The 12,799-nt window shown below is 55.8% G+C and overlaps 1 protein-coding gene across 1 annotated transcript; it reads right to left on the bottom strand.

Annotated features, from left to right (window-relative positions):
- Positions 1 to 2,043: 2,043 nt before the first annotated feature.
- HEYL (hes related family bHLH transcription factor with YRPW motif like) lies at positions 2,044 to 10,838 on the bottom strand. Its single transcript, XM_071453102.1, has 5 exons — positions 10,519 to 10,838; positions 6,955 to 7,021; positions 6,520 to 6,603; positions 5,985 to 6,066; positions 2,044 to 4,614 (listed from the first exon to the last, which is right to left on the bottom strand). Exons 1-5 carry the CDS (start codon positions 10,596 to 10,598, stop codon positions 3,935 to 3,937), a joined length of 993 nt encoding a protein of 330 aa, XP_071309203.1. The 5' UTR covers positions 10,599 to 10,838; the 3' UTR covers positions 2,044 to 3,934.
- Positions 10,839 to 12,799: the final 1,961 nt, after the last annotated feature.

Genomic DNA, 12,799 nt, shown 5'->3' with positions numbered 1-12,799 from the left:
TAAAGTCAAAACACAGCCCAGCTCAAAGAGCGTGTTTCCACATAAAACGCCCTTTGGCTGCAGCAGCCGCTGTGGCTCTGATTTGAAACATATTCAGTGACATTTGTGCTCCCTCCCAGGGGACTCGGTGCAGACAGCCACAGTCCTGTGTCCTGCTCCATCCTTTTCACTCCCCACACGGACTGACAGGCTGGGGGTACAAAACTGCCCCAGGGACCCCCTGCTCTTGGTGCCCTCAGCACACGAGTGCAGCTGCTCCTGGTGACCTGAGATACCTGAGATCCTCCCAGCTGGCCCTCTCAGGACCGTCAGCAGCGCCTGGAGCAGAGGGGACATCTGTTAATGGCTTTATCTGGCCAATCCATGCCCATCGATGGTGCTGCTGGGTGACCCATCCATCATCCAGAGGCCTCCCAAGCTGCTGTGCCACCGTGTGTCTGAGCTGTGCCTCAGTCCTTGATGGTCACCCTGAAAGATCAGCCAATTCTCAGCACAGATGGCAGGTTTTCCACCAAATGCTGCCCCTGGTTTAGGGTTTCTCCTCCTCGGCTTTAGGGTTTCACCAGCAGATGGCAGGGCGGGATTGCTCCACGAGCAGGGAGGAGGGAGAGCATTTCACCCGGGGCAGCCAGCAGCAGAGCTGAGATAAGCGATGTTTGTCATGCGGGGGAATTTGGGAGAGCAGGGCTGGCTCCTGCAGCACCTGCTGCACAGCAGATCTCCCACGGCCTGGGAGTGTCCCTGTCCCCTCCGAGCTCGTTCATCAGGACCCTGTTTTGTTCCATGTTGGGTGGGAGCCTTGTTTGACGCTGCTGTGCCACCGAGCTGCCCACGCCTTCCCACAGCCTTCTCCATCAGGATTTTTTTTTTTTTTTGCCTGAAGAACAAGGATGAAGGGAGTGCACCAAGAGTTCGGGGATTTCCCCTGCAGGGTAGATCAAAAGCTGCCAGGATGTATTAGGGTTTAGGCTAAAGAAAACCCTGGGAAAAAAAATAAAATGAAGCTGCAGTCCTGAGCGACTGCTCTGTAATCACCGTGTTGCTGTGGGGAGAAAACCCCACGGGCCTGAACCGATGCCCTTCCACCCACCCTGGCTCCCGTTTGATCCGCGGAGATCAGGAAGTGGGTTTGGTTGTTTTTCTTTTTTTCCACTGTCTCTGTTTTGTTTTAGCCCTGTAGCCCGCGGGGCCGGTTTGTGTGGCTGCCTCCCACGGAGGGGAATTTGGTTTTGGTTCCTCTCTCTGGCCGAGGCCACAGCAGAGCACTGAGCTCCCACCGCCACCTCCAGCCGGGTCAGGGCAGCCCAGGCACCAGCGGGACGAGCCTTCATCAATAGCCCCATTATTGCTCTTGAAGTTTCTCCCCGCTCCCAGACGGATGCTGCATTACTCCATCACAGCTGCAGTTGCTCCCTTCCAGCAATTCCCCACACGGCACTTAAGGAAGGGATTTATGGGCGGTTTTGAAAGGCATTTTGCAGCGAGAAGGAGTTATGGGAAAGGAAGTTGAATTCCCACCATTCCCCAGTAAAATTCTCCCAAGCATCTTTCACGAAGAGGGATCATTTACTGGTCTTTTCCTCAAAACAGAGACAGGCTCTCAGCTGTGGCTCTTTGTTTAGTCCAAAGCATTTCCCCACAGTGAGATGCCACGGGGGTTATTCTGGTCCTGGCTGCAAAGGGTCAGGAGACCAGGGCGAGCCCTCAGTCTGGCTGCAAGGTTCTGCCAGACCCCATCTCTTCCCTGACACTTTTCTAGACATTAAATGAAATTATTTCTTCTATTGCCAATCTCAGGGCAAGCCTTGGTGAATGCCCGTCTGATTTTGACTCGTTTGCTAAAGTAAAAAGTCTTGGGGCCAGAATGACCAAGAGCTATAAAACAATCAGAGGGGATGTTACCTTAAAATCTGCATCTTACCTTTTGTTTGAAGCTTTTCAGAGCTCAAAACCTGGCACAAAATCCTCAGCAATTACCTTCCCAGGTCCCTTCCGTGATCCCAGCAGATTGGATTCACTTCAACACTACATTGCACAACCAGAACAGGGGTTTGAAAGACTTTATTTGACACCTTTGCTGATGTCACAGCTCGTGAATCTAAGAGCACTGCACAGTGTAAAGTGAGGCCGTGAGCTCTAGTGCACAAACCAGCTGCAGGAACAGCCAGGGCCCACCAGGATTTCCCTCCTGTGACTTTATTAAAAGGGAATATGTTGTTCCTGGCTGATTCCAGCGCTTGAGGACAAGGGTGAGAAGCAGCAGAGGCATTTCTGTGTGTTAAGTGCGATGACTTCCACCAGAACAGCTGGGAGGGACTCACTTCCCAAACAATGGCAGATACATACATTGACATGCACAAGGCAGATACCATCTGCAGGAAGGAAATCAACAGCTCATCCACACAGCCCAACCGGCTGCACCTCTCACCTGAGGCATGGGAAGAGTTTCTCCCATTCAAAAGAGATCTTCTCCCTCTTTTTTACCTTTCTTTGCACTGACCTCTTCTCTCTTTCCACGTCGGAGTGCTGTAGAGGTGGGCAAGGGTTGGGCATGCAGCTGGGTCCAGAATATTCTGCACGTGTATCCCAGCAAGTCAAGGCACAAATGCAGGGAGTTGTTCAGGTGAGGGGCAGCACTGGGACACCCTGCCCTGCCACCATGGGATGTGGCACAAGCGTGGCTTGAAAGCTTCAAGCTTCTGTTCTTTCTGCCCAAAGAGGAGAGGAGGGGAGGCCAGGTGCTGGAGCAGAGGTGTGATCTGCTGTGGCAGTCATCATGGGGCACACAGGGCAAGGCAGGGAGAGCTCTCAGGGCTCAGGACAAGTGCAGTGACACCTCAGTGCGTTTTGGTCCCGGCCCAGGGAGGGGGATGAGATGTATGAGACCCAAACATAGTGCTGGAGAAAGAAAACAGAGACATCGTGGGAGGGGAGTGTGAGGGATGCTGAGCTCAGAGAGAACAAGGGAGGCACTTCAAATTCAGGCTGCTCCAACCCATTTTCCCCCTTTGCAGTCACGGCTGTTCAGCAGGGGGTGGAGGAGAGACAGCTCCAGCAGGGAGGCTGGCAGAGGGAAAGGCATTTTCTTCTCACTTTGGCAGATAGAGCCTTCCCCTCGGTGACAGGCGTCCCTTTGAAATCCTCTGTCTCACCTCTTCACACCTCAGTGCCGGGCAGGGGCTGTGCCCAGGCAGCCTGGCCGGCTTCTCCAGCAGGGTTTGTGCTGGAAACTCAGCACAGGCCCTGCAGCCACGGCAGGATCTCAGCCAGGCTGTGGGAACGAGTCCTGCTAAGCCGCTGCCTCACTCCACCTTAAGGGCACATAAGTGGGAAAAGCTGGTAATGCAGAGAGGAAAGCACAGGGATTAGCAGGTAGCCAGTTCTCTTCGGGAGCTGGGGGGGGCTGGATCCTGCCTTGAGGGTGCCAGCAGTGCTGGGCATGGGGTGTGAGCCGTGTCCATCCCACCACACCAAAATTAGGTGCTGCAGCTGGGGGATGTGTCGCAGGGAATCAGCACGAGCAAGTCTGGCTGGCAGCTCCGAGTCCCCGGGGAAATAAAGACAGGATTTCAAGGCTGGCTGTTTTCCAGAGGAGAGCGAGGCTGGGTTCTGCAGAGGGGTTTGCAGGAGGAGGAACGGGGCTGGGATCTGCGTGTGCCCCCTCCCTCGTATCCAGAAGGGTCTGGAGCGTGGCCTCGTGCAGACAAGTGCATGGAACTGGATGTGATTTACGTTTGCAGGCATCACGAGGGGAGAGGACGTGTGATGTGAGGCGAGGAGGGCGGCGCAAGGAGGGAGGCAAGAGCAGAGAGAATTTTCTCTACGGATCCTTGGCTTCTGCAAAGCAGGAAAGATGCCTTTTCAACCGAGTTTGTTCTCAGCCCTGTGGGTGATGAACACTGAAGAACTCCTGTCTCCGGAGGGCGAGGGAGGGTCAGAAAGCCCCGATTTCCGTCGCCCAGGAGCGGCAGATCCTGGATGTCCCAACCCTGATCCCTGATCCCTGCGTGGCAGCGCCCAAGACGGGAGGTGCCGCGTAAGCTGGCGGCACAGGGATGCCCGCAGAGGCCGGGGAGAAGAGGAATGTGGCGATTTGGCTGCTCTTGGATGAGCCCTCTCTCAGTGCTCCCGCTGGTGATGCCATCCTGGGCACGGCTGGCACGGCTGGCACGGCTGTGGCCGAGCCAGCACCACGGGCCCTCCGGCTGGAGGAGCCCATCCTGCTGGCCAGGAAGCTCCGGCGGGAGGGCAGCATCTCACCGGGGACACGGCGGAGAGGGGCCGGCCTCACTGCAGGGCTGGGGTAAGGCAGGGAAGATGCAGTCAAAACAAGCGGAGCAGCGGGAGCAGCCTCCCTCCTGGGCATCTGCACAGGCCCGGCGGCGCCGTGCAGGAAGGACCAGGGCCAGCTCTGGATGGGCAGCAGGGAGGTGGCCACGGGGGAAGGCTCCATTTCTGCCACGTAATTATTCAGGTGGGAGAGGAGTCGCAGCCGGATGGGGTCGGCGGCGTTCTGGCCCTCGAGGATGCCCAGGTACCTGACAACTTCGGTGAGGCACTCGCGGAAGCCGATGCTTCTGTAATCCACAGCCAGAGCCCGGGCATCCAGGAAGCCTGGAGGGAGAGGACACGGGTGACAGTAAAACCGTGCAGAGCTCAGGAATGTGCTTGGATTTCAGTGCCCTCTCTAATGCACTGTGTATCTCACTTGAGGCACTTTGCTGCCGTGTGATATTCCTGAAGCAGGCAGCCAAGTGGGTGTCCCAAGGGACTGGAGGTTTGTGTGCATGAGAGAGGCATCTGCGGTTATCTCGGAGGGATAAACCCACCAGGGTCAGGCAGCCTCTCGCTGCTGTGAGACCACAAGGAGGTTTCATTAGCTGTGCTCAGGAGGGAAGGTTTTTTTCCTGTTGGATCCTATCAGTGATGCTGGAGATGTGGCTGTGGGATAGATGGGCACTGGGGTTGGGCTGCCTTTGCCAGTGGGATATTCCACTCAGGACAGTGTCTCCTCAACGCACAGCTGAGCACCATTTCCTTCTGCCTGGCTCCCAAAATTTACACACCCTTTAAAGCAGTGTCAGAACCAAAGCAGCTGGGCTGAGAAAGCTCAAAGCCACAGAAATCACCAACCGACCGCTGATTTTCAGGCTTCTGCTCCCAACTTGCAGCTTCATGAGACCATAAGCAATAAAGCAGAGAATGTCACAGCACAGTGAAGTGCTGGACCACTGTGCTTGATGGGGTCTCTCGTGACAATGCAGCCCTTTGTTGCAGTGCAGTCAAACTGAATATCTAAACAAATGTTCCAGACCAAGTTACAGCCCTGAACCAAAGCCTGGATGCCAGCAATGTCCCCAGCAAGCCAAAACTGGGTGGTAAGCAAGCCAGAGGCTTCTTTACTGGAGCTGTGATCTCCATCCTGTTAACTGGAACAGGACAGAGGGTCTGTACTGAGGTCTCAGTACAAATAAGACCTTTGTTGGATTTTGCACAGGGCTCCCTCTCTCTTCTTATAACAACCAAGAGACACACAGACAAAAAAAAAAAAAAAAAAAAAAGAACAGAAAGGGAAAAAAAGCCTTGTTTATTTGCAGAGTCCTCATGCAGAATTCAGCCTCCGCAGGAAATGTATCCCAGGGAGGAGGTAAAGAGTTTAATATGGTTTTGCTGGAAGCAGGCTCCATTTCTGAGCAGGAATAAATGAGTCTCTGGCAAAACAGCTTTTTTCAGGGGGTGTGACACCAACAGTGCTGTCCCTGTGGGGCTGGGGGTTCAGCATCCCACATACCCCAGACTCCCAAATGCATGCATGGGATGCTGACCCATCTGTAGGAAAATGCCCATCTGCCCTCCCTCAAAAGGCGTTTCCCTTGGAAAGCAAGCAGAGCTGGCTGGAGGCAGCTCCCCAAATTCCAGTGAGGAATTTTCCTTCCAGGTTTGCACCTTCACCTCACCCATGTGCTCACAAGAGCAGCTCTTACCTGCTCCTCCTGTGGCGTGAAGCATTTTCAAGTGATCCACTGTCATTTGCAGAATTTCTGCCTTCTCCAGCTTGGAAGAGCCCTGTGTTGGGAGCAGAAAGGAAAAGCCATTTGTCATTTTATGGCCCAGGGCTTTGTGCCTCTCAGGAGCCAGGGCCTGACCAATGATTTCCTCCCTGAAACCTCCCTGAAGCCCAGGAGTGCTCAGAATGGCGCAGGGCATCCACCAGGGCTCTGCTTTTTACATCAAGTGAGCAGGAAAAAAGAGCTCCTTCATGATGCAGATTGAAAAACCCCCATTTCTGTGCTCCCTCATATCTGCAAAACACTTCCTAGATTGATTTGATCCTCCCCAGAGCCCCTGAATATTTGCTAATATCATTTCACCACCCCATTCCCACCACCTACTTACTCCCCGCAGTGAGGAGGACAAGAAAGGCAAAGCCTTGCTCCAGACTGCCTCGTTCTGGGGGCTGTACCCCAAACCCTGCAGGTCCCAGGGGGCACCAGGGGCTCACCAAGCCCAAACACACACCTGCTTCTCGAAGGCCGTGGGCACCAGGCGCCGCAGCTCCGAGAGGCTGCTGTTGATGCGGTCACGGCGCCGCTTCTCGATGATCTGTGAGAGATTCCCAAGCAGACAGAAGGAACCACAGTCACTTACAGCCACAGCTCACAGGTCTAAAGCCCTCCAGGTGCTTTGGAAGGGCCGTGTGTGTCAATGTTTTGGGGTGCAGAAGTTGGGTGGGGAAACGTGGGCTGGTGTGGTAAGCCCAGGTGAAATTGCTCTCCCCTTTTCTGCCCTTTTTTTGGCTTTTTGGGAGAGTTCTGCAGGAGGTGGAGCAGGAGCAGTGTAAAGGTGATTTTAACGGTAAGGAATGGCCAACAGCTCCCCAGTGCTCCCCTGGCACATAGGGCCAGCCTGACCAGGGGACACAGATGCCCTGATCATCATAAAGGAGACACTCACCCCTCTCCTCTTCTTCCTGGCTTGTATCTGAGATGTCGTGGTGGGAGACACAGACCTGGAAACATGGCTGGAAAGGAAGGAGAGGGGATCATTTCTGGCTGGAGAGCAACCTCTGTTGCACATATGTTCTACACACGTTTGCCATCTGCAGTCTCCAACCCCCACCCCAAAAAAATGTCTTCTGTGGTTCCCATCTCATTTTTACCCACAACACAGAGCTCAGGAATTGGGGATGGGGAGCAAAGCAGAGACTTGAATCCCACTCTCTCCCCTCTGAGAATCTCCTACCAGCCTGGGACAGATTTCTGCACCAAACTGTCCATCCACTCCCAGGCAGAACAATTCCTCCATCCCAGCCTGTGATGGCATCTCCACAGGGCTGGAAAAGCAGCGATCTGAGCTCTGGAGTCATGGCCTTTTCTCCTCCATGTGTGAACCTCCCGTCTCTCGTGTCTGAGCCTGCCCTGTCTGCAGGGCTTTGCATCCTGGAACCGCGATAGCAGGAGGGATCTGAGCCCTGGGATCCCAGCTCCCACCCAGGGAGGGCTGGCTGCTCCTCGGGGTGAGGCCAGTGCTGGCACTGATGTGGTTTCTGAGGGCTTCTCAGAGCAGTCGCTTCCCAAACCGCAATTTTCGGGGTGGGCTGGGATGTTCTGAGCTCACGGACACCCCTGAACCATTCAGAGAGGGCACCTGGCAGGAGGTGACAGAGCAGGGACCCTCCTGCTGGCTCACAGCTCTGCTCAGGGCACCAGGGACACCGTGGGGACAATCTAAGGGACAGGGCCCCACAAACCACCCTGTGCCTGCCTGGCTAAAAGCACCAAAGGTCAGCACAAGGCACACAGAGGAAGGCAAAGTTCAACCCTTAGGTCCCCATAGAGGTGAAGTCTCCATAACCACGGATAACCAGGCGTGGGAAACTCCCTGCAGCAAGAACCCTGAGGCTGAGGAGGGGGATGAGGCTGGCTGGGCCGCCTCCCACCTCCCCCAAGCAGGGTTTGTCCCTCTGGAAAGGGCAGCTGGCCCAGGGCTGTTCCTGTGCCTTACGAAACTCACTCGGAGCAGGGATGCGAACACGCCTGCAATCGCGGCCGGCCCAGCGCGCCGCAGGGAGCAGAGCTGGTGTCACACACCCAAATCTGGAAAAGGGGCACTTGGGTTCACCCCAGCCCAAACGTTTTTCAGTTTGACAAAGCATTTAATAAGAGTCTATTAAGGATTTTCCTGCACAGACAGTGCTGTCTGCAGCGAGCCGACCCAGAGCAGCCTATTAAAAATAGGCCCAAGCGAGGTGCTTTCAGAAGTGGTTTTACACAATAACACGTTCTCCTACTGCCTGCTCTGCTCATCTCCATACAGGTCCCCTATTTGAATGTCTGCTGGGTGGGCTCTCTCTGGGCAGAGGTGCTGGCTGGCTCCACAAGTACTAACATGCGTCACCAGCTACACAGACACATAGGGAATGAGCAATTTTGGTGTGAAAACGGGTTCTGTATGGACACCAGGGTGTTTTAGGTGCAGGGGGTAGGTGCTGAATTCACCTGGAAATGCAAAGTAGGCACCCAAAGAGGAATAGGGATTTTTGAAACTCTTTGTAGAGTTGTCTGAATGCTTTGCTCTTGGTGATGTGGATTTCAACACCCATCTCACTGCAAAATGTATTTTAAAAATGCATCTGGTTCATTTGAACCACATAGAAGATAGCATGAGTATATTCTCCAATGATTAAAATTTCTGCATTGCTCTTTGCTTGGTTTTATCACCCACAGCATAACTTTGGCTGTGAACTGAGCAGATGTTGCACTTCTGCAGTGACCCCGCAGCCTAAACTTGCTCCACACACTGATCCAAGCCTCACACCCGGCGTGACTCATCCCCTCACTACAGGGAAACTGGTTTGCCCAAACCACTCAACCGATGGGTAATGGGCTGGCAACCCCAGCCAGGCAGCCTCTCTCTGCTCTAATCACTCCTCCTCCTCACTCCCCACCTGGAAATGTTTGATTTTTCTGGGTGCACCAGCATCCCATGCAGGTTGGCATTACTTGGGGTGTGACCCCAGCAGGGCAGGAACAGCTCTTTTGGCCGTAGATTTGCGTGGCATGAGGAACAACATCCACCTATACAAATATCAGCAGATCACAGCCAGCCTGGTTCCACCACTGGCTCGAGAAGGCAAACACATTAGCAGCACTACAGAGCGATTAAAAGTTCATCATTACTGGTCGTGAAAATAAAATATTGTGACAATTCCAGTGTTTTATCCCTCTGGGTCCTATGGACTCTGTGCTACACTGATGTGAAGAGGTGCAGCAGGAAAGCAGCTTAAATATTGATGCACTCGGAAACGCATAAGGGCTCAGGGAATTTCTGCAGGACATTTTGTGTAAGACGTGCCCGACTCTGCTGCGACTGTATCAGAAGCAGATTCATGAATTTAGTCCCATGAGGAGCTGAGCTTGGCACCAGCCAGGCAGTTTCTCCACTCAGGATACCAAAGAGCAAGAGGGAATGAATTAATCCAAGGCCTCGCTGGATGCTGAGGGAGGGGAACCACTTGGCTACTGAAACAAGAGTTCAAAAGCAGCTGATTTTCGGATGGGAACAAACAACAGAGCCTTTCCTTCATCCCCTGTGCCGCCTGCACCCTCGGAGCCTGGGAGGGCTGACCCAGCCTGGGATGTGCGGTGCCAGGGGAGCCTGAGGGCATCGCCTGGGGAGCCACACACGGCTCCTGTCCTCACCATTCCCTCACAAACAGCAAAGCCGAAAGTGCAGCTCAGCAGTGATGGGACAGAGCCTGCGCTGCCGAGGGGCACCGGGGCAGCCCTTCCCTAGCACATCACAGCCCCAGCTGCTGCCTTACCACTGCATCAGCACAGCAGAAGCGTTCTTCTCATGCAAAACCTCTCGTTTCTTCCACATTCCCTGGGAGCCCTCGGGTTGCCTGAGTGCAGGGCTGTGGGTGCCTCTGCTCTGGGGGGCTGCCCCATCTCGGGGTGCAGAGAACAGAACGGGCTCCCACTGCCCTTCTCCCACCTGGCAGGAGAAGCCACCGCGCTGGCTTTGATGGGATTCTCCTGAAGCTCCTAACGCAGCTTTAACGCTTGTATGGCCACTTGGGTTTCCTTGCAGGGTCAGCCCCATGGCCAGCACCAGCCCTGGCTGGCACTCTGGGCTCATCCTGCCGGTCCCCGCAGGACCAGCCCGACCCCGAGGGGTTGAGCGAGGTGCGAGGGACGCCCGGTGCGGCGGTGACAGCGCCGGTGCCCTCCCGTGCCGTGCCCGGTGCAGCCGTGCCATACCCGGTGCCCTCCCGTGCCGTGCCCGGTGCAGCCGTGCCAGACCCGGTGCAGCCGTGCCAGACCCGGTGCAGCCGTGCCAGACCCGGTGCCCTCCCCGGTGCCCTCCCGTGGCAGCCCCGGTGCCCTCCCCGGTGCCCTCCCGTGCCGTGCCCCGGCAGGCACCGAGCGCTGCCGCCCCTCGCAGCTCGCGGGGAGCGGTGCTGGGGTTTTGGGGTTTTTTACCCCAAACCCCGCGTGGGACGGAGCCTGCCCTCACCTGTACTCCTCCTCCCGGCCCACGTCGATGGTGCCGTCAGACTCCGTGTCGGACGAGCTCTCCTCGCAGAGCCGCTTCATCCTGGCACGGGGAGAGGCCGCTGGGCTCGGCGAGGTTGCCCCACGCGTGGCCCCGGTGGCCGCCGCCGTCCTTGCCCGCCGCGCTCGGGGCAGCGCTCTGTCCCTGCCCGGGCTCCGCCGCTCCGGCCCCGCACGGCTCCTCCCCTGCCCGCTGCGCCTCTCCCACCCCCGGCTCTCCTTGCCTGGCTCCCTCCCGGCACGTCCCCACCTCCCGGGTAATGGGTTAATGAGCCACCATCTCCCGGGAGTGACGGATTACGCGGCCGCGCCGGCGCTCCCCGGTTCCCAGGGCCCCCCCTCCTCGCCCCGCCGCCTCCTCCCGCTCGCTGGTCGAAATCCCAAGTCTTCCTGTAAAAGGAACAGTCTGTGTGAACCGTCTCATGTCCCCCCCGCTCCTGCCCACGGCCCCCCTTCCACCCGCTGCACATTGGCCTCAGCCCCAGTTTAAAGGGACCAGTGACCTCACTGGCAACAGAAAACCGTGGGAAAGAGATGGGACTGATAAAGCCTTGAGTTGTTTCAGGGAAAAATCAACATCCAGCCCCACACGCACACACATGTCTGCGCGGCTCGGCGCGGGGCTCGGGGCTCGGATGGAGAGCGGCTCCTTCGGGTCGGGGACGCCGCTCCAGGCGCTGCCATCAATCGGTGGCCACGGCGAGGGCCGGGTGGCAGCGGTGGCACCGCGCTCGGGCCGGCTCTGGTGCCACCGGGAGCTCGGCACCCTGCCACGCTCCCACAGCCTTGGAGCCTCTTCGAGTGCCAGCTCCCGGCGCTGCCAGGGCGTTTGACACCTACCCTGCGAGACAAAACGGCCGAAGCCCAGCTTTAGGCTTTGTAACGCTGGGATGAATCGCTGTTTTCGGGTCTCTTTTCACAATGCTGGAAACTTTAACCCACGGCCCTGCACCGAGCGAGCATCTCCCTTTCCCCGCTCCTGCAGGAATCTGTTTTTCAGAGCCCTGCTGCTAAAATCCCCCAAGGCAGCAAAAACGTGTGCGTGTGGGAGAGAGACAGAGAGAAGGGAGGAGGGAGAGCGCTGAAGTGGAGGTTCCCAGTACGAAAATAATGCCTTTTATTTTGAAGAAAATAATCAGCGCTGAGATCTGGCAACACGTGGGTTTCCCAAAGCCCTTCTGCAGAGACCGTGGCGGCGATAAGAGCCCGTCGCCTCCCGGGGTGCTCCCTATCTCCCTCAGCCATCTCTGCCAGCTCACCCACCGAGGTGTCTGCGATTCCCCAGCAGCTCCGGAAAAGCCAAATCCCGGCTCCTGCCTGCCCTTCGCCCACGCCTGCCCCGGCTGAGCAAAACACAGACCCACCCCCGAGCAGTTTTTGGGACTGAACCGCACCATCCTCCCTTCTGAAGTGAAGCAGCGGGGACCTGGAGCAGCCGTGCTGGGCTGGAGTGGAGCACGGAGATCTCGGCAGTGTTTGTAAACTGAAAAAAAAAGGGAGTAAAACCTTTGCTTTAGGTCACAGCACTTTGTTACTCTAATTCTGGTGTTTTGTTTTCACTGTGAGAAGTGGTCAAGAAGCCGAGCTGTTATTAGCTTACATTTCCAAATGAAGAGTTACTTTGAAGCAGAAGAATTAGAAAAGTGTTATTTTAGCAGTTTTGAGACCTGCTCCTCCTCCCTTTCCAAAGTGATTTCAGTTAGAAACACATACATCTCCAAACCAAACTTCCCATAAACATGTGTTTTTGAGAGATTAATACTCTTTCCACTGATAAAACCATTTAAATGGGATCCTGAGATTGGTTGTTTCAGGCTCTTGCTCAAATCACAGCGAGCCTGAACCAAGCCGAGTCCAGACCTGCCACAGAGGAACACTTTTCTTCTCCATTAGAAAGGAATTCACTGTCCAGACTCCATCTTTTCTGGGCCCTGTCTAAGCATCATTATCTGGGTTCAATTGAAGTGTAATTGGCAACATGTTTTTCTAGGATTACACTTCATTATGAACAGAGCAGGGGCCCCCAAACCCACTTCTCCTGTAATCGGATCCGTTCTCCAGCCTGTGCTCCTGGAGAGTCGTTTCTAATCGACCCCAGGGATCCCAGGGGGGATTGAGAGGGACATCTGAGCCACCCCAGATGGAGCAGAGACCCCTCATGGGATGGTTCAGGGGAGACGACAGGGAAGGATTAAATGGGCTTAGCTGAGTGAGGGGAGCTGGTTTTGGGAGTGTCACCCATG

This window comes from Agelaius tricolor, unplaced genomic scaffold, assembly GCF_023055355.1.
Source record: "Agelaius tricolor isolate 1412-34295 unplaced genomic scaffold, bAgeTri1.0.p SCAF_36, whole genome shotgun sequence".
In the NCBI taxonomy this organism is placed as follows: Eukaryota; Metazoa; Chordata; class Aves; order Passeriformes; family Icteridae; genus Agelaius; species Agelaius tricolor.
Note: the sequence above shows the minus strand (reverse complement) of the source record. Positions and strands in the feature narration are given on the sequence as shown.